This window comes from Erythrolamprus reginae, chromosome 2, assembly GCF_031021105.1.
Source record: "Erythrolamprus reginae isolate rEryReg1 chromosome 2, rEryReg1.hap1, whole genome shotgun sequence".
Taxonomy (NCBI): domain Eukaryota; kingdom Metazoa; phylum Chordata; class Lepidosauria; order Squamata; family Dipsadidae; genus Erythrolamprus; species Erythrolamprus reginae.
Genome location: NC_091951.1, coordinates 56219854 through 56245515, shown reverse-complemented (window position 1 = coordinate 56245515; position 25662 = coordinate 56219854). Strand labels below are relative to the sequence as shown.

Here is a 25662-nt window from a genome sequence, read left to right as displayed (position 1 = left end):
CCATCAAGACCTGTTCCATCAAATCAGCCTCAGATTCGGCCTACCAATCCTGGATCTCTTCGCGACCAATGCGAACGCCCAACTCCCTCGCTTCTTTTCCAGATTTCCATCTCCGGGAGCGGAAGCAATCAATGCCCTCCGGAGTCCATGGCCTCCAGGCCTACTCTACGCATTTCCTCCAATTCCAATTCTCCCGGACGTGATTCACAAGGTCCTCACCGAGAGGGCCCGAGTAATCTTAATCGCCCCTCATTGGCCCCGCCGGCCCTGGTTCGCGGATCTCCAACAGCTGTCCGTCCAGGACCCTTGGCGACTCCCCGTTTCGGGGGATATGCTGCGGCAGGGGGCTTCATTCCATCCAGACCCGGAGTGGTTCCACCTCACCGCCTGGCTGTTATCAGGAGAGACTTAGAACTGCGTGGTCATGACCCCGATTCAGTGGAGGTCATTTTAAAGGCCAGAAGGGGTTCGACCAATCGAATCTACGACCACACGTGGTCCAAGTTTCACCAGTGGTGTCTACAGGAAGGTCTCTCCCCTCTGTGCATCCCCATACACAGAATCATTTCCTTCCTTATGCAAGGCTTCCATAAAGGACTTTCCACCAGCACCCTCCGGCGTCATCTGGCAGCCATTTCATCTGTCCTAGGGGGTCCCCGCAGACAGCCTCTCCGATCCTTCCCTGAAGTTCAGGAATTCCTCAAGGGCATAGCCAACCTCAGACCTTCCAAGGTCCACAGGTACCCATCCTGGGATTTGCCACGGGTTCTCCATTCCCTCACGCAGGCACCATACGAACCCTTAAAATCGGCGTCCCTCAGGTACCTATCCTTTAAGGTAGCATTCCTGGTGGCTATTACCTCTGCACGACGCATTTCGGAGTTGGCTGCCCTCTCGATCAGGCAGGACCTTTGTCAATTTCATCAGGACAAGGTAGTCTTGCGAATGGACCCCACCTTCTTACCCAAGGTCAGTTCCATGCTCCACAGAACTCAGGATATTGTCCTACCATCCTTCTGCCTCCAACGAGACCATCCCTTGGCAATTAGATGGCACACCCTGGATCTTATTAGAGCGCTGAGAATCTATATCCAACGCACTGGACCCTTTCGGAGGTCAGAAGCACTGTTTATAGCCTATCACCCCAGAGTCATGGGTGCCAAAGTGTCTTCAACAGTAATAGGCCGTTGGATCAGAGGGACTATATCTAAGGCCTATGAATCGGCCTCCCTCTCAGTCCCAAGGAACATCACAGCGCATTCCACCAGGAGCGCAGCCACCTCGGCCGCTTGGGCGACTCAAGCCCCGTTGGAGGAGGTCTGCAAAGCAGCCACTTGGGCCTCGCCAAATTCCTTCATCAGGCACTACAAGATTGATGCTTACGCTTCAGCGGACGCTGCCTTCGGCAGAAGGGTACTCCAATCCGTTATCTCACACGATAGCAATCTAATCCCTCCCTAGGGACCATCTCTTGGGTATGTCCCATGTGACTGCTGGACCCGCTCCTTCAGTACGGAGAATAGGCGTTGATTGCTTACCTGAACGCCTCTTCTCGTACGGTGAGCGGGTACAGCAGTCACTTCCCGCCCTTGTATGTGTCTTCTTTACCTTCTATAATGCTTTTTCCTCTAACAATAAGAGTTGAACACTACAGAGCTTCACAGCTGAGCCTAGTCTATGGATTCGCGAATTCTGGGGAAGGGGCGGATCCGGCAAGCTTTTTTAACACTAGGCTCAGTTCCACCGGATTGGACATGAGCAACCCATGTGACTGCTGTACCCGCTCACCGTACGAGAAGAGGCGTTCAGGTAAGCAATCAACGCCTATTTTCTATTGGGATTCCCCACCTCCGTTTGAGCCTCCTGACCGGCCGACAGCTCCGCGGCTCTTTTGCAAAGCTGACAGCCGGGCGGCAGGGCATCTCAGCGTCCTCCTGAACCCGAACGCCAAACCCGAACTTTTGCTGAACTTCTGGGTTCGGCGTTCGGGAGAACGGTGAGAAGCCCCCCAGCTGTTTCAAAAGGCGAGAGCTGGGTGGCAGGGCTTCTCGGCGGCCTCCCGAACGCCGAACCCAGATGTTCGGCAAAAGTTCGGGTTTGGCGTTCGGGTTCGGGAGGACGCCGAGAAGCCCCCCGGCTGTTTCAAAAGGTGACAGCCGGGCGGCGGCGCCCAGCGGAGTGCCATTTTTGCGGTTTTTTAAATTGCACGCATTAATAGATTTTACATTGTTTCCTATGGGAAACATTGTTTCGTCTTACGAACTTTTCGCCTTACGAACCTCCTCCGGGAACCAATTAAGTTCATAAGATGAGGTATTACTGTACATGGGATTAATCCATTCAATTAATAAGGAAAATGAAATAATTGGTTCTGCATGAAGACCACAAGAAAATCATAAATAGAAAAATCCCACCCCACCCATTGGAGATCATACACCATTGGACCACTTTATGTTGTGTGAAACTTGCTTTTTGTCTGAATATTCCCCTCTCCACTCTTTTTTACAATTTGCTTTTTGAAATGACATTTTTCCTTTATAGCAATTTATTTTTGTAAGATAAAAATCCATGCAGTTTTTAATCTATCAAGGCTCTTTGAACACCACATGGAGTGAGAATTTGTGGCTGTCTAGAAGTTGTTGAACTATCCTACCTGGCGGCATAAAGGGGTGCTTGAATACAATCTGAACACTTGAGCACAATGTCTAATTATTTCAGAGAACCTTACCCTTGTTTGAATCTTAATCAGGGCAAAATTGCACAAAGTTCCTTTCCCAAACTAATTTTTTTAACCATTTTGCCGTAAAAAAAGGAGTAAAATCTAAGTGCCTTTCAGTGAATTCTCAAGAGAACTGTGCTATTTTTAAATAGGATCCATTTCAACATGACATTAGCCTGGCAACTAGGTTGTAAATATTTTATACCGAGTGGCACTCCCCCTTCCCCTTCTTACCACACATAGTATCAGGATCAAAGGGTTGGAAAGAGAGCTTTTAGCTGTAGTTGCTTTAGAGTGTTGCTCAGCATGACTTACCTTTGCTTGTTATTTAAGAGAAGCTCCTGACCATGTGTCAAAGCTCCTTACCCAACAATATGCCAATATTTAATAGCAAAATAAACTAACAACCAAGAATTTACTGTTTAGACTGCTAGTAAGTTCTAACTTGTCCTGCCAGATTATACCTGCCAATCAACACCCTATAGAAGCTTCTGTTATTGAATATACCTGGGGTCCTTCCTGTTTGCATTAACAAGCCTTAGGAAGGAATTCATGAATGAAGCCATTCGTCACCATTGAAAGCCCTACTTATGTTCCAATGTTCACGTGGAGCTCTTTCATAAAAAGATGCCCGTTTATGTTGTCCACATGCATACAAATCTAAATAATAATAATAATAATAATAATAATAATAATAATAATAATAATAATCTCCTTTTGTGTATGTATCGATAAAGGCCATATCATTGTCAGGGTTCCAAGTAATAGACCCATAACAAGCAAAACTCCAAGGCAGGTAGATTCCTCAGAGAATACCTTTATTGGATATATCATATTGACACAGATCTGGTGAAAATCTATTCTGAAGGTTCTATCTGCTCGTCTTTCTTTTCCTTCACTCAGATTGACCAAGCTTCTTGAGAGAAGGAACACAAAAGAAGTTTTCAGGTTGTGTGCCCGGACTAGGCACTTTCTCTCCAGCATGGGAGATTGTGATCTCCTTATATAGAGCGCTGGTGAGACCACATTTGGAGTACTGTGTTCAGTTCTGGAGACCTCACCCACAAAAAGATATTGACAAAATTGAACGGGTCCAAAGACGGGCTACAAGAATGGTGGAAGGTCTTAAGTATAAAACGTATCAGGAAAGACTTAATGAACTCAATCTGTATAGTCTGGAGGACAGAAGGAAAAGGGGGGGACATGATCGAAACATTTAAATATGTTAAAGGGTTAAATAAGGTTCCGGAGGGAAGTGTTTTTAATAGGAAAGTGAACACAAGAACAAGGGGACACAATCTGAAGTTAGTTGGGGGAAAGATCAAAGGCAACATGAGAAAATATTATTTTACTGAAAGAGTAGTAGATCCTTGGAACAAACTTCCAGCAGACGTGGTTGGTAAATCCACAGTAACTGAATTTAAACATGCCTGGGATAAACATATATCCATTGTAAGATAAAATACAGGAAATATTATAAGGGCAGACTAGATGGACCATGAGGTCTTTTTCTGCCGTCAGTCTTCTATGTTTCTATGTTTCATACCACCCGGAAGTCTGCAGAAGCAGACAGATAGGCCGGAAAGGCAACCCAACCCCAGTGGTCCACGGTATTTAAAATTATGAAATTGTTGATCCCTGAGGTCCAAAAGCCCTGTTCTGGAAGGTTTTATTTAACGAAAATTCCCGTATGTATTTTTTTTTGTAGAAAACTGTTTATATTTGTAATTGATTGCTCTTGGTTTATAATAGATAATTGGATGCATGCATTTCTGCGATGTCCTCTTATATACCACTTTATCTTTCATATACTTCTAGAATATCTTGAACATAACATCTTTCAGATTTGATGGTGTTATTTATTTATTTTTAAGTAGTGAGTATTTATTTAATAAATACTGAAACTGGTTTACGAAATGTCCAACTTTTGCATTGCTCAGAGAATGCAGCTAATACAAAAATCGGGCATTTTGTAACTTCTGTTTTATTTGAAGGATGCTGGCAAGGAAAAATTATTGATATAAACTATTGCTGATAATTCATTGGTTATCAGGTATAATTCTTAACAGTTGTAACCATTTGCCTTGCTTAACTTTTAAAGATAATGTTCATAATTACAGAAATGCTATGATACAAAAGAGTTTGCTAAAACAACTGATCTTAGTTTTATTTTGCAACATTTTCTCCCCATCTCTGCGCTTTACAGATATAGCGAATCATACGATTAAAATAAAGAACAAACCATTTTGAATCTTTGCTGTTTGGAAATCTTTGCTATTTGGAAAGACAAAAAACAGGATAAATAAACAAGATCTAATTATATGTACTTCTTGTAGAGTTAGAGAAACTCTCCTGTTCTTAGGCAAGAAGCCTCAATAACTTTTCTGACTGCTTCTTTGGAAAGGTTAAAGCTAGGCAAGGAGGCCAGGAAATTGGGCAGTTTTCAAGCAACAATACAAACATGTAATGCTAATTAATGAACTAATTCAAAAAGGTGTCCAAATCCTGAAGGTAACAGGTTATATGACCTAAGCAGTAGTGGCTTTCACTTACATTCACTATCAGAATGGAACTGTAAAGATGTGCGTGTGTGCTTCACTTGCGCGCAGTGCTTCTGCACATGCGCAGATCATCCATGATGATGGTCAGGCGGGTGGGCAAAGCTTTCCACCACCGCTACTGGTTCTCCTGAACCAGGGCAAACCAGTAGCTACCCACCACTGGACCTAGGTAACCTTTCTTTCAGTAGCTCCATACAGACCTTATATACTATTAAGAGTGAAACGCTGAAATCTAATACAGGGGTACCTCTACTTACAAACTCAATTCGTTCCGTGACCATGTTCTTAAACAGAAAAGTTTGTAAGAAGAAGCAATTTTTCTCATAGGAATAATGTAAAAGCAAATAATGTGTGCGATCGGGGAAACCACAGGGAGGGTGGAGGCCCTGTTTTCTCCCAGGAGATTCTTAGAGAAGCCCCACGGAGCCTTCCCCCTGCCTTTTCCGGCCCTGTTTCCTCTCAGGAGATTCCTAGAGAGGCCTCACAGAGGCTTCTCCCTGCCTTTTCTGGCCCTGTTTCCTCCCAGGAGATTTCTAGAGAGGCCCCACAGAGGCTTCTCCCTGCCTTTTCTGGCCCTGTTTCCTCCCAGGAGATTTCTAGAGAGGCCCCACAGAGTCTTCTCCCCGCCTTTTCTGGCCCTGTTTCCTCCCAGGAGATTTCTAGAGAGGCCCCACAGAGGCTTCTCCCTGCCTTTTCTGGCCCTGTTTCCTCCCAGGAGATTTCTAGAGAGGCTCCACAGAGGTTTCTCCCTGCCTTTTCCGGTTACAGTTTCGGAGGCTCGGGTTTGTAAGTGGAAAATGGTTCTTGAGAAGAGGCAAAAAAATCTTGAACAGCTGGTTCTTATATAGAAAAGTTTGTTAGTAGGGGCGTTTGTAGGTAGAGGTACCACTGTAATTGCACTATTAATTTCGCTTTAAAAAAGGTTGAATCTTAGAGCGTCAACCCTTATTTGTATTTATTTTATACCCAGCATGTACCTAAAAGGCCATTAATAAACAGAAACATTTAAATGGGCATACTTTGCTGAAATCAAAGTACTATTGATGTTATCATTTTTTTACACAATGTATATTATTTTTCTTTTTAAGAAGAGGTAAAGGACGTTGCTTGTGCAAAAAAAAAAAAAGATCACAAATTCAGCCCTTCCAATTTCTATTTGATGGAGCAGGTAATTGGAGCAGATAGTTCTCAACCTATGACTCATTGCTTAGCAACTGTTTGATGAGCCTTCCTGGAGATACTTATCACCTGGTTCAGAACTTCTGATGGCCATACTCCCCCCCACCATCCTCCCTTGTCATATGACTGTAGGTTGGGCGCTGGGCAACTGGCTCACATTGAGGGCTGTTTCTATCATTCTAAGCCTGCTAGTGACACAAATGCATTTTATGACACTTTTGCAAAAAACAAACAAAGGGGGAAAAAACACCCCATGGCATTTACTTTTTCTTTTCAGCAAAACTGGCCCAGGGTAAACCATTGGTTTGCTTAATGCCTGTAGCGTTTGCCTTAACAATCACTGTAATGAAGGTTGTAAAATGTGGGTGACTCATTTTATGATCATCATGACTTGCAACCATGATAGGCAGGCCTTCCAGTTAGAAGACTACCAGTACTGGGAGAACTGAGCTATTTGTCTGGCTCTACATTAAGCTGTTGTGTATGCTTTGGTTAGCAAAACAAAGCAAAATTTATCCCTCTTCTTGCTTAATTCCTTCTTTCTGCTGAGCTCCTGGGGATTTACTGATTGCTTCCACCTCTTTTTATCTTCCACCTCTTTTTTATGCCTTCCAGTCAGTTTTGACTCTTGCCAAATGCCTGCACAAGTCCCACAGTTTTCTTGGCAAGATTTCAGAAATGGTTTTCCCATTGTCTCTTTCCTAGGGCTTAGAGAGAGAGGGGGGGACTCTCCCAAGGTTACCTGGCTGGCTTTCTTTGTGCCTAAGGTAGATCTAGAAGCCCTAGTTGCCCAGTTTCTGCTCTGATGTCTTAATCTCTACACCAAACTCCCTCCACATTCAGTGAGATTCCCAAATTCATGAGACTAATGGACTTATTTAGACAGAATAGTTGCAATGGTGTCTAACCAGCCATAAGGCCATCTTGAGTGAATGAATATTGTGAAGAAGAAAGAGAGATGGCATAAGATGCTAATTACAAAGCAAAGTCACACCCTCTGTCTGCATCCTACTAAAATGGACAGCACCAACCTGGATTGCTAAAGGGACATCAGTCAATACTGTCAATACATATACAATATTATAAGTTTTACTTACAAAATATATTTAACTATCATTTGAACACACAGTTCTACAGCAGAAAATAATCAGGGAGGGAGGGAGAGAAAGAGAGAGGGAGGGAGAGAGAGAGAGAGAGAGAGAGATGCTTCTGTTTCCCTCTTATGGCTAACTGCAACACTAACTCTTAAAGCTATAGTATTATAATTCATTTAAACATACATTGATAGCGTGTTTATATATTGCCAAACCCAACCAGTTATGTACATAGTACTAACAATAGTATCTAAAGCAGGAAACTATGGTGGTGTCTAAAGTTGGAGGCCACTGCCTAGCACGATAGTTCTGGATGGCTCATTGTAGTAATAATAATTAATAATAATAATAATAATAATAATAATAATAATAATAATAATAATAATAATTTATTAGACTTGTATGCCGCCCCTCTCCAGAGACTAGGGGTGACTCACAACAACAATAAAAACAATATAAGTACAAATCTAATAATTAAAACTATGACTAAAACCCATTATCTTAAAAATCAATCTATATTACACACTCAAATAATCAATATTAACAATCATAACCACACATAACTTTTAATGGTCAGAAGGGGGGGGGCATATGCTAGTTGCCCCATGCCTGGCAACATAGATAGGTCTTAAGGCTCTTGCAAAAGGCAGGGAGGGTGGGGGCAGTCCGAATCTTTGGAGAGAGCTGGTTCCAGACGGCCAGGGCCGCCACAGAGAAGGCTTTTCCCCTAGGCCCTGCCAGACGACATTGTCTGGTCGACGGGACCTGGAGAAGGCCAACTCTGTGGGACCTGATCGGCCACTGGGATTTATGTGGCAGAAGGCGGTCCCGTAAGTAATCTGGTCCAATACCATGTAGGGCTTTATATGTCATCACCAACACTTTGAATTGTGTCCAGAAACCAATCGGCAACCAATGCATGCCGTGGAGTGTTGATGAAACATGGGTATATCTGGGAAAACCCGTGACTGCTCGTGCGGCCGCATTCTGCACGATCTGAAGTTTCCAAACACTCTTCAGAGGTAGCCACATGTAGAGAGCGTTGCATCGTAACTAATGATGCAACCTTCTTTCAGGAGCTACTGTGGTTACAGTCACTACTATTCCTGATCTTGGCTATAACCATGTCCAGCAATCAAGTTCCTTGTCCTCAAGCCATCCATTTAAAAAAATACATATATCTAAAGAAATTGTGCACAAGGTTGTAGATCAGGAGCTCTGCTCAGAACTCCCCAGGAGCTGCCTGTGTCTCGTGATCTGTAGTTTGCCCAGCCTTGGAGGGAGCTGGCACTTGTTGCTGTTCCATAAATATGTGTTAGCAATAACTAAAGTAGGCATGGAATGTGCAGCTGGGTTTCTGTTACAAGTGTTCTTGGCAGTGACATGGCTGGAAAGTCACAGAATTACAGGAAGCGCACTGACACATTTCTTCATGCAACCGGGGCTTCTAGGTTAATAATAATGACAGACGGAAAGCAATGAAAAGCAACCTAAGATTCTCCAAAAATGAAAAAAAAAATGCTTGATTTTAAAAAATTAATTGGTTTTTTATTGTTGTCATTGTTTCCTCCAGGCGACTGAATAACAATGAGCTGACAGCCATTCCATCCCTGGGAGCAGCTTCAGCCCACATAACTTCCTTGTTCCTGTAAGTCTCAGCATTAGCATTCTTATGAGTATATTTTTAATTTGAAGAATCTGTGCAAGGTATACTGTGTGTTTCTTATTTTAGCTATAATACATTCAGTGCTATCTGACCATCTGGAGCTTACTAAATGTTGAAGATCCAGTTAAAGGCCTCTGTTGCTCTCACCTGCAAAGTACTTAAAGTAACCCAGGGGAAGAGCCTTCTCTGTGGCGGCCCCGACCCTTGGAACCAACTCCCCCCAGATATCAGAGTTGCCCCCACCAATGTTCCGTCTAATTTTTTTTCAGGGTGGGCGGAAAAGTATAGTGTCTGAGCGGCAGTCCCCTTGGGACTGGGCGCCATAGAAGTATGTATGTATGTATGTATGTATGTATGTATGTATGTATGTATGTATGTATGTATGTATGAATAAACAAACAAACAAACAAACAAAATCCCTACTTTTTTATTAAAAGAAATTAATAATAAAACAAAACCAAACTCTATTACTATTAAAACTAAAACAACCAGCAAATCCAAAAACATAACTATTAATAAAACAGGTGAGGGCTGGGGTTTTTTTTCTCTGTTATTATTTAAGTGCTTTTACCATATGCTTTAAGAGTCACTTCTCTCTCTATTTCTCTCTTTCCTGTCATTCTCTGCCTCAATCATTTTCTCATTTCTCTTCCCCCCTTTTTTCTATCATTTCTCTCTCCCTTTCTCTTCCTTCCACTCCTCTCTCTTGCTTGCTTTCTTCCTCTCTCTCTCTCCCTTTCTTTCCTTCTCTCTTCCTTCCACTTTTTTCTCTTTCATTCTCTCTTTTCCTTCCTTCCCCTCCCTCTCTTTCTCCCTCTCTCCCTTTATATTTATCTCTTCCTTACTTCCTCTCTTCCTCCCTTTCTCTCTCCCTCTCGTTCACTTTTCTCTCCCTTCCCTCCCTCCCTCCTTTCCTCTCCTCTTTCCCTCCCTCTCTTTCCTTTCTCTCCACGTCTCCGGCTTTGCTGACCGGCACAAGACTCAAGCCAGCTGCCCGGGAAAGCCAGGAAGGTCCTCCTCCCCCCCCAGCCGAAAACACAACAGAGGTCTTCTGCCACCAGCTTAAGCCTCGCGTTGCTCCACCCCGCTTCGCCTGTCATCCTGGACCTCCGTTGTGTTTTCGGGGGAGAGCGGCAGGAAAGCCCTGTGCCGGCCAGGAAAGCTGGGTTTGCTTTCCGTGAAAGCAGCGCACCTTTTAAACACGCTGCTTTCTTGCAACTCTTTCCTGGGGGGGGGGGAGGCCACTCCCCCCCCCCCCCCAGGAAAGAGGTGCAGGAAAGAAAGCCGGCTTTCCTGGCCGGCACAGGGCTTTCCCGCCGCTCTCCCCCGAAAACATAACGGAGGATGACAGGCAGGACGAAGCGGGGTGGAGCAACGCGAGGCTTAAGCAGGCAGCTTCCGCGCGTTTCTTTCGGCGGAAGAGGAGGAAAGGGAGCGGATCGGGTGGGGGAAGCGCCTTCTACTGCCGGCGCCTCCCCGCCCCCCCGCAGGCTGGCAGGGGGATGGGGACTGCGCGCCCATGGAAAAGGGCGCGCGGGGCGGTATTTTGGGGTGCGCGCGCGCTCACCCGCGCAGCCTACAGGGAACAGTGGCCCCCACCCTCCTAGCCTTTTCTAAGCTCCTTAAAACCCACCTCTGTCATCAGGCATGGGGGAATTGACATGTTCCCTCCCCCTTGGCTTATAAAATTTATGCATGGTACGCTAGTATGTATGATTGGTTTTAATTTGTGGTGTTTTTTAAATTAGCTTAAATATTAGATTTGTTTTACATTGTATTGTTATTGCTGTGAGCCGCCCCGAGTCTGCGGAGAGGGGCGGCATACAAATCTGACTAAACTAAACTAAAGTCTTCCACGATCAATTTTTTCTCTAAAAGTGCCTTTTATCTAGAACAGTGATGGCAAACCTATGACATGCGTGCCAAAGGTGGTACGCGGAGCCATATCTTCTGACACGCGAGCCGTTGCCCTAGCTCAGCTCCGAAGTGCATGTGTGTGCCGGCCAGCTGATTTTTGGCCAGCACAGAGGCTCTGGGAAGGGCGTTTTTGCCTTCCAAAGAGGCTCCAGGGGGATGGGGGAGGGCGTTTTACCCTCCCCCTGCTCCAGAGAAGGCTTTGGAGCCTGGGGAAGGAGAAACACAAGCCCACTGGGCACACCAGAAGTTGGGAAACAGCCTTTTCCAGCCTCGGGGGGGGGGGCATTTTTTGCCCTCTCCAGGCATTGAATTATGGGAGTGGGCACTCGTGCCTGAGCGATAGCACACATGCTTTTTCGGCACCCGAGGAAAAAAAGGTTCACCATCACTGATCTAGAATATATAACTAAAATGTAATCTGAAAGAGAGATGGAATGAAGATGAGTTATAGGTCATAACTGAGGTTTGCAGAACTCAGTTGAAAATTAATTTGCTTCCCCCGCCCCCAATCATTTATATTAGAGTTCCCCAACCTTTCTGGGTTGGCCCCAGAGAGAAAGAGAGGGGCAGGTAATGGTAGTGCTTGCGGTAACACTAGTACCCATGTGATCTAGCGGCGATGCTAGCATCCCCATGACATGATGCTTGTGCGAATGGGCACGTGAGCATGCACACACAGACTCTCACTGTCCAGCCACTCATGTAGCCCAGTGGTCAACAGGCCACAGTCTGGTAGTGTGCTGCATCCCATAGATTGGGGACCCCTGTTTCATTTTACTGTATTTCCCCATCTTCAGATGTGGAAGATTCTATTAAAATTTCATTAAAAGTACAATCCACACATTCCTGAACAATATGTTTCTGGATTGACTTGATTAAATTCTGTCTTCTACTCCAGCAACCCTGAAAATTATATTTGAATAAAATTTCCCTGCTAAGTATCAAATTAAGGATGATAAAGAGTACAGGTAGTTGCGATCACAAGAGTACAGGTACTTACGATCATTCATTTAGCAACCATTTGAAGTTATAGCAGCACTGAGAAAAGGGACATACTTTTGGTTCTCGTACTTACAACTATCACAGCATCTCCACAGTCACGTGATCAGATTACAGCCAGCCTGCATTTATGATGGCTGCACTGTCCCGGGGTCACATGATCATCACCTGAGGTCTTCCTAGCTGGCTTCTGACTGGCAAAGTCAATGGGGAGACTGGGTTTGCTTAATGACCATGTGAGTCCCTGAGCAATTGTTAAGGGATTCACTTAACAGCTATGGCAAATAAGGTCCTAAAATTGAAGGAATAAGAACATAAGAAGAGCCATGCTGAATCAAGCAAAAGGCCATCTAGTCCAGCATTTTGTGTCACACAGTGGTCCACCAATTGTCCATGGGGATCTTGAGCAGAAAGAGAAGGCAAGACCCTCCCTTTCTCTTGACCCCCAACAAGTGGTACTCAAGGGAATCCTGCCTGCCTCAACCAACACTTGGACATCTGTTTCAATAACCACCAGTACACTTGGCATCCATGAATCTGTCTAATCCTGCCTTGAAGCTATCAAGGCTGACAGCTGTCACAACCTCTTCTGGAAGTGAATTCCATAAACAAACGACCCTCTAGGTGAAGAAATATTTCCCTTTATTTGTCCTCGCTTTCTTACCTATGAGCTTTCAGGATTGTCCCCTTGTCCTAGTATTGTGTGATAGAGAAAAGAATTTTTCTCTATCCACCTTTTCTATCCCATGCATGATTTTATACACTTCGATCAAGTCACCCCTTAAACACCGTCTTTCAAAGCTGAAGAGACCAAGGCGTTGCAACCTGGTTTCATAACGGAGGTGCTCCATTTCCTTGATCATATTTGTTGCCCATTTTTTGCACCTTTTCCAGTTCCATTATATTCTTCTTGAGGTGCAGTGACCAGAACTGTACACAGTACTCCAAGTGTGGTCTCACCATCGATTTATACAGAATTTATGGTAGAAACCAACACATTGAGTGAAATTATATCAGTTACTGCTGCCACTACTACTATGAGCCACTAAGCTCCATTGACAATTTTCAAATAACAATATTTATTTATTTATTTATTGATTGGATTTGTATGCCGCCCCTCTCCGCAGACTCAGGGCGGCTAACAACAATGGTAAAACAACATGTAACAATCCAATCCAGACATGGGGGAGTTAAGATATTCCTTCCCCTAGGCCATTACAAGTTATGCATGGTATGTTTGTGTGTATGTTTGGTTTTTTATAATAAGGGTTTTTAGTTGTTTTATTAACAACTAAAAACCCTTATTATAAAAAACCAAACATACACACAAACATACCATGCATGACTTGTAATGGCCTAGGGGAAGGAATATCTTAACTCCCCCATGTCTGGTGACAAAGGTGGGTCTTAAGTAATTTGCGAAAGACAAGGAGGGTGGGGGCCATTCTAATCTCTGGGGGGAGTTGATTCCAGAGGGCCGGGGCCACCACAGAGAAGGCTCTTCCCCTGGGGCCCGTCAAACAACATTGTTTAGTCGACGGGACCCGGAGAAGGCCAACTCTGTGGGATCTTATCGGCCGCTGGGATTCGTGCGGTAGAAGGCGGTTCCGGATGTATTCTGGCCGAATGCCATGTAGGGCTTTAAAGGTCATTACCAACACTTTGAATTGTGACTGGAAACCAATCGGCAGCCAGTGCAGGCCGCGGAGTGTTGCAGAAACGTGGGCGAATCTAGGAAGCCCCACGATGGCTCTCACGGCCGTATTCTGCACGATCTGAAGTTTCTGAACACTTTTCAAAGGTAGCCCCATGTAGAGAGTGTTGCAGTAATCAAACCTCGAGGTGATGAGGGCATGGGTATAACTTTAATCAACCTAAAACTATCAAATCTCTGCACTCCCCCCCCCCCCAAAAAAGGCAGCAAAAATCCTAATAAGGAAAGCAAGAAAATTGGTTTTTAAGCCTCTTCTGAAGCCATGCAGCCAGGGAAGATGGTATGCATTTCAAAGAACAGGGAGGTCTGTCCATTTGGTGCAGTCACTCAGAATGCCTTAACCTAGTAGGTCAGTTAGAATCAACTAGGCCAACACCTGCAACAAAATCCTTCAAAGGCCACCATAGCTTCTGCTAACATCTTTACAATTGTGGTATGATCAGCTTGAATCACAAGCTGTCCTGGAATTGCAGTTGCTCCTTGCCTTGTGTTTGTGCTTATGCTTGCTATGTAGACATTTACTAAATACAATGGGTTGTTTCTTAGTTGTAGTGGTTATAGATCTGCATCTGGTGATTAGCAAATTTCTACAGTTTTGGGCTCATGCATATTCTTTACATGTAGCTGTTTGATTCTGTTGAGGACATTCATGTTGAGGACCTTTTTCCTAGGGTTGATACAAAGCATTTAAGTAAAAGCATAAAATACAAATGATACTTCCCTGCAAAATCTCAGCATAGTTCTAGACGTAGCAGTCTCATACTATATTGTTAATTGAGGCAGAGCCTGACATGTATTACAGTTTAACTGTTCACTAGGGAACAGATTTTATTTTTCTTCCTTTCTGCTTTGAAAATATTGCCAGAGAAATTCATCTCCAACACTAGCAAACATTTGGAAAGGATTTTATGGGAACAGAAGAAAACAATTTGTACGTGAGTTAACCAAAGACAGACCTGCAAAGAGATTATAAATACCAACAACCTGGTGGTGATTCTGATGCAGGAAATTCAAAGTGTGGAGACTATATTTTGAAACACAACTCTGCAAATTCCAAAGATGCACCAGGAATAGATCTCATTGTAACTTAGTTAATAATTGCTTGTTATGTAGAACCTTGACGGATTTTTTACAAGCCTTCTGAAAAGATCAGGAGGAGCACAATTCTCTCTATGGCATGCATTGTTCCAATTCCTTTAATTCCTTTTTATAAGGACCCCTGAGGATTTTGTATTACTAGCAGGTGAGCCAGGGGAGCTGAAGGAAACCCATAGATTTGCAAAGCAGGCAATGACACAATCAAGTAAAAAGTCATGTAGCCTCCTTTGAGGACTTCACAAATACCAGAAAATGGGATTAAAATGATAACACTCATCCTGTGCTCCTTCTCCATTTCTGAGGCCTTCCAGGACAAATCCACGTAAAGAATATTTTTTCCGACAATTTGGCACTTGCAACATTAAGCAGTGAGAGTGTCTGCTAACTGATGAGTTCAATACAGATGTTTTCCCCAATAAAGACACATGTTAACTAACTACATATGTTAAGCAACTGATTGGTTTCAAGATGGAAAAGGGAGGCCAGAATTCAAGGAGGAGAATGAGTGGGGAGAACTTGTGGCCCTCCAGATATTGCTCAATTGCTGGTCTCATCTTTCTTCAACTCTGTCCACGTTGGAACTGTTGGGATTTCCGATTAATAAACATCTGCGGGGCCAGACGTTCCATATCATTGGGGCGGAAGGATGTTATTTTATGGCAAATCAGGAAAATATTTTAAACTTTCTCCATTTGCTTCTTGAATAAGGCAGCAGCATGCTCCAGCACTGGAAGTTTTTAAGGAGAGATTGCACAACCATTTGTCTGAAGTGCTATAGGGTTTCCTGCCTGAACAGGGGGGTTGGACTAGAAGACCTCCAAGGTCCCTTCAAGTTCTGTTATTCTATTATTATAAGTGACTATTGTGATTAGGGAGAATATCTGTTTCTGCAGCAGCTTAGGAGAAAGATAGGCAAACTTGGCGAATTTGTCTGCATTTTCTTTACTCTCTTGTAGGATCGTTTTATTATATTGCTTATTTTTGTGCATTACTGATTCTTAAAACAATTGTTCCATGACTAATTAAGGGAAATCATGAGGCCTTGTTATGGTAAAACATATTTTTCCTTTCTTGATTAGACTTTAGTTTTCAGACCAAAGAATAATTGCAGGATTTTATTACATGTCTAGGTAAGTGAATGGCTGGCTCCTTGTACCATTCCCATTTAGGAGGAAAATGGAGATGAGTAGGTGCTTTGTTTATCAAATCACGATTTGGTTTTGTTTATTTGAAATCTGCAGGAATCACATAACAGAGAACAATGAAAAAAATATCTAAAAAGACTCTTATCCAATTTTCTTGTATCATTTCTCTTTGGACTAATTGCTACCCTGTTTAAGATAGAAATGTTTATACCCTGTTTCCCTGAAAATAAGACCTTGTCTTATATATTTTTTTGAACCCTGAAATAAGTGCTTGGCCTCATTGCTACACATTCAAAAGCCCGGTTGGGCTTATTATCAGGAGATATTTTGGGAAAAAACAGGGTACCTGTTATTTTGGGAAAAACAGGGTACCTGTGCTTGCACTTTCAAACACTGAAACAGAATTTGCTTTATAATAAATGAGTGTTACAAATGTCATCTGTGAATTCTTAGCATTCATACGGTCTCCCGTTTATCTCTTGGTGATCTTTGCCATGGGCCCTAATGTTAATCCTGTTACTGGTACTGGTACTGGTCCCTTTTACAGCAGTTGTTCCACATATGAGTATCTGGAACTCCAAACACCATAACATGTTAATTGAAATTTGTTATTCAGCCCTTTCAGCTTAGCTGTGATGGCATAGTGGTTAGAATACAGTATAGCAGGCTCATTCTGTCAACTGCCAGCATTTCAATTCTCATCAACTCAAGATTGATTCAGACTTACATTCTCTCTGAGGTTGGTAAAATGAGGACCCAGATTGTTGTGAGCAATATGCTGGCTCTGTATTATTATTATTTTTATTATTTATTAGATTTGTATGCCGCCGCCTCTCCGAAGACTCAGGGCGGCTCACAACAATAGTAAAAGAACATAATAGTAAAACCCCAATAGTTAAAAAAAACCATATAACACATACATACCAATCATAAAATATAGGAGCCTGGGGGTGTGTGTCTCAGTTCCCCCATGCCTGGCGATATAGGTGGGTCTTGAGTAATTTGCGAAAGACAAGGAGGGTGGAGGCCATTCTGATCTCCGGGGGGGGGGGAGTTGATTCCAGAGGGCCAGGGCCGCCACAGAGAAGGCTCTTCCCCTGGAGCCCGCCAGACGACATTGTTTAGTCGACGGAACCCGGAGAAGGCCAACTCTGTAAACTTAGAGAGGGCTGTAAAGCACTATGAAATGGCATATAAGTCAAAGTGCTATTGTTATTGCTATTAATAGTTGTGTTAAGGCAAAAACATTGAAGAGGAAGAAGTTATAAGAAGAGTTTAAAAAATTTAGTTTCTTTCTCCTTTTACCAACAGAGTGGAAAATAAGATTGGATAATTAATAAAGGACTCAGGAGCATGCTGTAATAATAAACATCAGGGCAAAATCAATAGAGCTACTCATCTGCTAAACACTGCATAAATCTTTCTTGGAAAACACCGGTGATCTTTACAGATTCATTAGCATAGTGATGTATTCACATTAAATTATAATTAGATTAGTCTAATAATGAGCAATGCATTGCAAATTACATATTCTACTATTGCTGCTTCAGAATACATGGAAATTAATTTGTCTTCCATGTTGAAATTTTTGGATTACCGAAAGAAAAATGGAAGACATTTCAATAGACCACGAGGCAAAGAATTTGGAGTGCAAAACCATTTGATAATAAATCATAGGAGGAACTGAGTCTACTATACATAATTGCTTCAGTAATTCATAATTCAGTAAACGAAAGTGCTTAAAAAATAAGCACTTTCATTTACTGAAAATAACAGTTTTCCAAATGTGGTTCTTCAGATGATATTGAACTAAAACTCTCACAGTTGTTGATCATGGGTCTGCTAGTTACTGTTAGTGGGGATAAGGCTTCAACAATTGGAGAACTAAAACTGAGAACTGTTAATTTAGGTGGGTAAATCTTTGGAATGGATGGATGGGGTAGAGCAGAAAAAAAGAGAGAAGCTATGAATGAATTTAATTTGTAGATATAATGGTCCGTTTACAGGATGCACAGAAGTGTACGTGTGGTGCCTTTGAATAGTAACACAAAAAGTTTAATATCCCAAATATATGTTTTATAAACCCAAGCATGGTTGAGACAAATAAACCCAAGGAAAGCCATGGTTTAATCCTGTGTTTCCCAACCTTGGCAACTTGAAGATATCTAGACTTCAACTCCCAGAATTCCCCAGCCAGCATTCGCTGGCTGGGGAATTCTGGGAGCTGAAGTCCAAATATCTTCAAGTTGCCAAGGTTGGGAAACACTGGTTTAATCAGATGTAGTTCAGTTCTCAGTACATTTGCTTAATATTTTTTATTGCCAGGAAAATTTAAAGGGCCTGTCACCACTGTTGGGCTAGAATATATACAGTATTGTATTTTCCACTCCATAAGACATGCTCCCCCTCAAAAAAAGTGGGTGGAAATGGTGCCGTTCCTTTGCCATGATGATGGGGTCCTTTTACAGTGCTGAGCCCCGCCTCTTCTGTCTTTGTCATTGCCTGCTTCTTCTGTCTTTTTTGCAGTGCAGGAGATTAGGCGGAGCTGGAACATGAGAGGATAGGCTCGGTTTGATATTTCTGTTCTTATTTTCCTCCCTCTAAACCTAGGTACATCTTATGGAGTGAAAAATATGGTACTTCATAGCAGTCCTCGTTGCCTAACTCTCTTCCACTTGTTGGGACTGCTTCCTTCAAGAATTAGTAGCAAATTTTCCTAAAATATCTGAAGAGTCTTGTGTTGCAAAAGGCTTTTTCTTCCAAACCAAGGGCCATTGGTTTTGACTTGACCTGGCACATTCTTACCATGTATTTTTAAATGATAAAATCTGTACAATTTGGTTATTATCTCTAGATTGGAAGGTTTTAATGGTTGAAATTGGTTAAGGTATGGCTGAGATATTTAATTCCTGATACAGCCCTTAATTTGAAGAGTGTGCTACCTGGAGTTACCTATGTTTAAGTAACTGGCTTTTCCAATATTAATTCAGTTTTGGAATACTTTTAGTATTTTCAGAAATGTTTTTAAAAACCATCTTCTATATAATTTTCTTTAAGTTGAGAATCTGATAGCAGTTAGCATGAACAGGTGCCCATGTACTGTATTCTAGAGGCCGTAGAGTGCCAAGCAAGGAATATGTTTATGGAGATTCTCACTCATCCAGGTCATGGTTGTCCCGAAGTTGCTTTTTCAAAAGGCAACTGGACTTTGATTTTCCTTGAAGGTGTTTCGCTTCTCATCCAAGAAGCTTCTTCAGTTCTCTCTTTAGGAGTGTCTTGGATGAGAAACTGGACATCTTCAAGGAAAAGACAACTGGACTTAGAAACATAGAAACATAGAAGTCTGACGGCAGAAAAAGATCTCATGATCCATCTAGTCTGCCCTTGTACTATTTTCTGTATTTTATCTTAGGATGGATCTATGTTTATCCCAGGCATGTTTAAATTCAGTTACTATGGATTTGTCAACCACGTCTGCTGGAAGTTTGTTCCAAGCATCTACTACTCTTTCAGTAAAATAATATTTTCTCAAGATCAAAAGCAACATGAGAAAATATTATTTTACTGAAAGAGTAGTAGATGCTTGGAACAAACTTCCAGCAGACGTGGTTGGTAAATCCACAGTAACTGAATTTAAACATGCCTGGGATAAACATATATATCCATCCTAAGATAAATACAGGAAAAAGTATAAGGGCAGACTAGATGGACCACGAGGTCTTTTTCTGCCATCAGTCTTCTATGTTTCTATGTTTCTAAGTCCAGTTGCCTTTTGGAAAAAAGCAAATTTGGGAGAAGCAAGGAATATATATGCTGGGTTCCCATTATTTCCTGTTCCTGGAATCACTCAAACATTTTCTAGCTTTGTTCCGTCAGAACTCAGAACGTGCTGAGTTTTGTTCACTGGAATGCATCTGTTCCATAACATCCCAAGTGGGACAGTTTTATGCTTGAAACAAAAACAGTTTTCATTTCCTACAGAATACAGTTTAAGCCCAACAACAGTCAGCCAGTTGCAAGACTGGAATTTTAAAACCTGTAGCAAAAAAGATAGATTTTGTAAATGGTTTTTCAATTAGAAAAATGATTGCTAAAGTGCATTCAGTGGTTAGAAAAAATGGAAATAGCAGCCTGCTATGCAGTCCCAATTAAAAATTACCAATTTCATGTTTCCTGCTGACACAAGATTATTTCTTTCCTGGTTGGTTGATTTTAACTTCTAAAAAAAAAACATTTAGCTTTCAGAGGGGGAATCTTGGGAAAGCAATGTTGAGACTGGCTGAGGTAGTAACTATATATAGGGCTGTTTTTAGCAAATTTTAAGGTAACCTCACTTCATTCAGTTATTCCAAGAATGTTGGAGAAACATAATAGCAGTCAGCTAAAATAAGCCATTCCAGGACTCCAATTCCTTCAAAAGGGTGGTATCAAATCAGTTAGCTTCAGCCAAATGGGTTTATTTTGTTGCTTATACAAAATATTATTTGATTTTGTGTTTATAAGAAAAAACTAGCAGAGATGAAATTGCTAATACAACTTAAAGGATTTGTTTTACAAACGAAGGCCTTGCTGCATTTTTTGAAACAGAAATAATGGAATATCTGTGGTCAACCACTTCAGATTTTTAAGAGGTAATGGTATACAAATAGCAATAGCACTTAGACTTACATACCGCTTCCTAGAAGTTTACAGCTTCTCTAAATGGTTTACAGAGTCAGCATATTGCCCCCAACATTCTGGGTCCTCATTTTACCAACTTTGGAAGGATGGAAGCAAACCTTGAACCGGTCAGGATCAAATTCAAGGCTGTGGGCAGAGTTAGTCTGCAATACTGCATTCTAACCACAGAGCCACCACAGCCCTGGTAATAAAGTAATATTAAATAACATGATATTAAATCTCACGCCAGAAAGAAAGCATTCCTTGGTTTGAGAACAAGGGCATCTGTAAGAGTTCTTTCGATGATCTTCATGCCTAGATACATTTGGTTAGTCTATACGGCTGTCTATCGCAACAAATACACGGCAAACAATATTTAAAATAAAAGTGAAAACAATTATAATCACAATTACAACCGTTAAAATACATAGCTGAGAGAAATATAGCAGTCATCACCAACACAACTGGGACTGTAGAGGTCTTAGTCTCAGGCACAAAGTCGGGTCTTTAAGACTTTATGAAAGGACAACAAGGTTGGGGCCAACCTGATTTCCAGAGGGAGAAGGTTTTAAGAGGGTGGCCCCCATGGCAGAGAAGGGTCTTCTTTTGAGGCTCACCAGCTGTCATTTCTTATCTGATGGGACCTGGAGCATGCCCATCTTATTGGACCAATTTGGACAGATAGAAACAACTTGGGAGAGGCAGATTATTAAGGTAGATAGCCAAATAATATCTCACGTAGTCAAGCCCTTAGCCATTTAAAACTAACATCTTGAACTGTGTCCAGAAAATGCCCAATACAATTATTTTTACAGTAATAAGATGCTTGTAGGATCCTGTGCCAATTGGTAGTCTAGCTGCAACTTATTCAATTATTTGAAGCTTTGGGATATTCTCTAAGAATAGCCCCTCACAGAATGCATTGAAGTAACTAAACCATTATGCATCTAAGGCAGGGCCGTCAAACTCCCAGCCCATGGGCCGGATGCATCATGTGCTGTCTACGTCCATGGCCGGTTTAGCAACATCATGTGACGCTGCCATGACGGAGAGGGGTGACATACAAATCTAATAAATAAATAAAATAAATAAATCAATCAATCAATCAATCAATCAATCAATCAATCAATCAATCAATCTACGGCCTATAGCCTGATCTCCGACCTATGCAATCAATCTGACTGGTTTAAGGATGATTCTGACTGAAAACGCAGTTGAAAATATTTCTGACCATTGCTGTCATTAGGAAATTGAGGGATATTTGGAGATCTTGGACCATTTCCAAACCATGAACCTGCTTTTTAAACTCTTTCTAGAAAAAAGGAATGCATTGACGCAGCTCTTACTAGAAAAAAGTTGAACTGTAGACTCAGAATCTGATTTCCTGCAGACTAGCAATCCCACCTAAATATTGATTTAGTTCCAGCTTGTCCACCCACTTAAAGTTCATCAAAGGGATTGACTGATTCCTTGGATAGATGACACAGAACTACATATCGGCATCAACAAAAAATACTGACCTAACTAGTAGTCCCTTGGCAATACTAGCTAGAACTGTAGTGTCCCAAAAGGACCAGTTTTGCAGAAGGTCCTGAAGGAAAAACCTAATCAGTAGTTTCAAAAGTTGTCAAAAAAAATAGTCAGACTCTTGAACTTTGGGTTTTTAATGTTTTTAATTGATCATCTTGACCGGCTACCATTGTAGCGACAAGTTGAGCTTAGTGCGCTGCAGCTTTCAATGGTGCTTTGAGTTGGTATCTGCTGCTCCTACAAAAGCGTGGTTGGGCACCTGGGCACAGTTGAAGAAATACAAAGGGAGGCGAAAAAGCTGGGTTCTCACAGGTTGGCAAGCAGCCAGTCCAGCAGTCCACAAGGAGGTGTATTTCCCAATGCTGGGTGTGTATGTTGTTGCACAAAGTATCTCTTCACCTCTTGGAGAATGTCGCCCACTGTGTATGCTTTGTTGCCTGCTCTCTCAGCTAGCTCTGGTAGCTTTGATAATTCATTGTCGTTTTCATTTATGAATGTCAGGCTGGGGACATTGAGATGGGAAGCAGCCATCCACTGGAGAATAGCTTGGAGCTCTCTATTTATCGTGCTATCGTCAGCGTGCTGGTTGTCCACTATTACTTCTGAATTTGTTAATTGTTCTCCATTAGCTGGTAACGCTGATATTTGCCCTTCACAATAGGAGTCACCAGAACCATTTTTTTGATCTGTTAAGTCATCAGTAGCTGCATCAGAATTATTCTCTTTATCTGGATTTAAGGATAGCTTTATTATTGATACTGATAATTCGTCCATGGATTCGCTCTCTGTTTCATTCGTTTTCTCACTGGTAGCTGGAATACCTTCTTTCTGTTCCGATTCAACCTTGGCAGGTTGGGATACATTATCAGAAACAGGAATGGGATCGGGTTCTTTGGCGCTATGAGGCATTCTGCCCAGCGATTTAATGTCACAATGTTGACCAGTACCTTAATGAAAATCCTGTTCAGTTGAGCAGCTTGGATGACTTAGCCGGACTTGATTTTGTCTGGTCCCTCAGGTGTTCATGCTCTTAATAATGGCTTGGTAACAATTTCCCTTTTAAGAGTGCAAGTTTATGTGTCAGTTGTGACATCATAAAGAATAGTTATGATTTCCTAACCAATCATATGTCGGCAATGCTGCATTTAAATATTAAGCCTTCCTAATTCCAGCAGTTTCAGGAAAGATGGAGCATTGCATTAAAAAAAATGTTTTCAAGTCAAGATTGACTTCTTGTATGTTAGATAAACACATTCATGGAACCTTGGCATAATAAGAAATGTTGGCCATTGCTTTATTCTAGGACTTTTTTTTCCCAACTTCCCAATCTAATTTAGAATCATGAACTTTCCAGCTAACCCTTTTAATGCTCACCAAGATAAGTCTTGCTCACTGTATGCTGAATTGTGTAAGCTGGCCAGAATCGTTTTGGAGTGGGCAGCTTCTGAACCAAGTGGCTAAAATTATTGAATGAATGAATGAAACGAATAAAATTCTACAAATGTCACTTTTTTCTGCATGTCTCTCAATTACTATTCTGCTAGATATCCGGAAGTAGTAGCTCCTTCTTTTAAAGGAAAGCACAAAAAACGTTCCACGTACAATTATAATGCCAAAATATTAGTTTAAATCACAGGAAATTAGAACAAAGGAACTGCAGAAATATCAGCCTAATAAATCAACACAATTGCTGGAAAAAAAATCATCATTATTATTACCCAGATCTTTGTTTAAATATTTAAAATCAGTGTATGATAGAAATGTAAAAGCAACTGATAAATATTGAGACATGATAGAAACGTTGCATCATCAACATCAACATATTTTGTACTTTTGTATAAGAACCAGTGATGATAAGTTGAGTCCAAATTTTTGTCACAAAGTCCAAAAAGTTAAGAGGTTGTCAGGTCTCCTCCTTAATTGAAATGCCACAGTTGAGGAAGTTTCTTATCTTCATTCAGTGTATCATTCTTAATAGTGGAATGAGAGGATTGCTTGAGCCTATCTGCATAATATATAGACAATGTTCATAAGGATCTCTTACCAAAGGAAGTCTTGATACCTGTGTCTTGAGCAGCTCAAAAGACTTGATTCTAATTAATGATCTTTTTCTTTGGTTTGTAATAACCCCAAGAGTCTAATCTTCAATTTCGGACTATGCGTCACAAAGAGAATTCCTCCATAACTTGCTCATAGTCTGGGTGAATTTCAAAGGGAAATTGCTGTTTGAATTACAACAAAGGTGTTCTTTGTCAGTTGACGTATTGAGATGAGAATCCATTTCCATAGTTGCTTTAGATTGCTTTAGGGAAAAAGTTTCATATCTAAGTAGAGGTTTTGCTTTCCTTAGCCGATATTTTAGGACTGAAAAAGCCTTTTTCAGAGGGAGTAGGAATGAAAACAAGCCTGCAAAGACTTAGGGCTGGAAAAAACCGTCTTTGCAGGGAAGATCCTTAGCACCTAGTTAGGCCTGGGGAAAAAAGCTTGGAAAAAGCTACATTCGAAGACACACCCAAATTTTCAGCCTCTTTTAGGGAGGAAAATGGTACATTTTATACTCTGAAAAATATACTATATATACTATAACATATCCTGCTCAAAATAAATAAATAAAGGGAATACTGAAACAACACAATAGTGGTACCTCATCTTACCAATGCCTCTTTTAACGAACTTTCTTCCGAACTATTTTCACCTTACGAACCCAAGCAGCTGCTGCTGGGATGAAGGGGTTTCTTTCCCCCCCCTTTTTTGAAGAAAGAAAAGGGGGGGCCTGCTTGGAGTAGGAAAGATTTTGCAGAGAACAACGTGCTTGCAAAGGCACTGAAAGGGTGTCTTTTGAAGAAAGAAAAGGGAGGGGTAGCTTGGAGGAAAGATTTTGCAGAGAACAACGTGCTTGCAAAGGCATTGAAACGGTGTCTTTTGAAGAAAGAAAAGGGAGGGGCAGCTTGGAGTAGGAAAGATTTTGCAGAGAACAATGTGCTTGCAAAGGCACTGAAACGGTGTCTTTTGAAGAAAGAAAAGGGAGGGGTGCCCCCTTGCCTTTCTTCCTCCCCACTCACCCTTTAGCCTAGCCTTGCTTCTTCCACCCGCCCCCTTTAGCTGCTCCTCCCTGCCCTCTGTTCGGCTCCCTTGTAAAGTTTGGGATTTTCCTGAAGGATTTGCACACATTATTTGATTTTACATTGATTCCTATGGGAAACATTGTTTCATCTTACGAACGTTTCACCTTACGAACCTCCTCCTGGAACCAATTAACTTCGTATGATGAGGTACCACTGTATCTCCAAGTAAATCAAACTTCTGTGAAATCAAAATGTCCACTTAGGAAGCGACACTGATTGACAAATCAATTTCACATGCTGTTGTGCACATTCAACT

At 41.8% G+C, this 25662-nt stretch overlaps 1 protein-coding gene across 2 annotated transcripts in view; it reads left to right on the top strand.

The window, feature by feature from the left end:
• Positions 1 to 25662, top strand: part of LRIG1 (leucine rich repeats and immunoglobulin like domains 1) — a 191278-nt gene that overhangs the window by 84234 nt on the left and 81382 nt on the right. For both annotated transcript variants that reach the window (XM_070738181.1, XM_070738182.1), the window contains exon 3: positions 9127 to 9201. In XM_070738181.1, coding sequence (XP_070594282.1) covers positions 9127 to 9201 — 75 coding nt within the window. The remainder of the gene's footprint in view (positions 1 to 9126; positions 9202 to 25662) is intronic.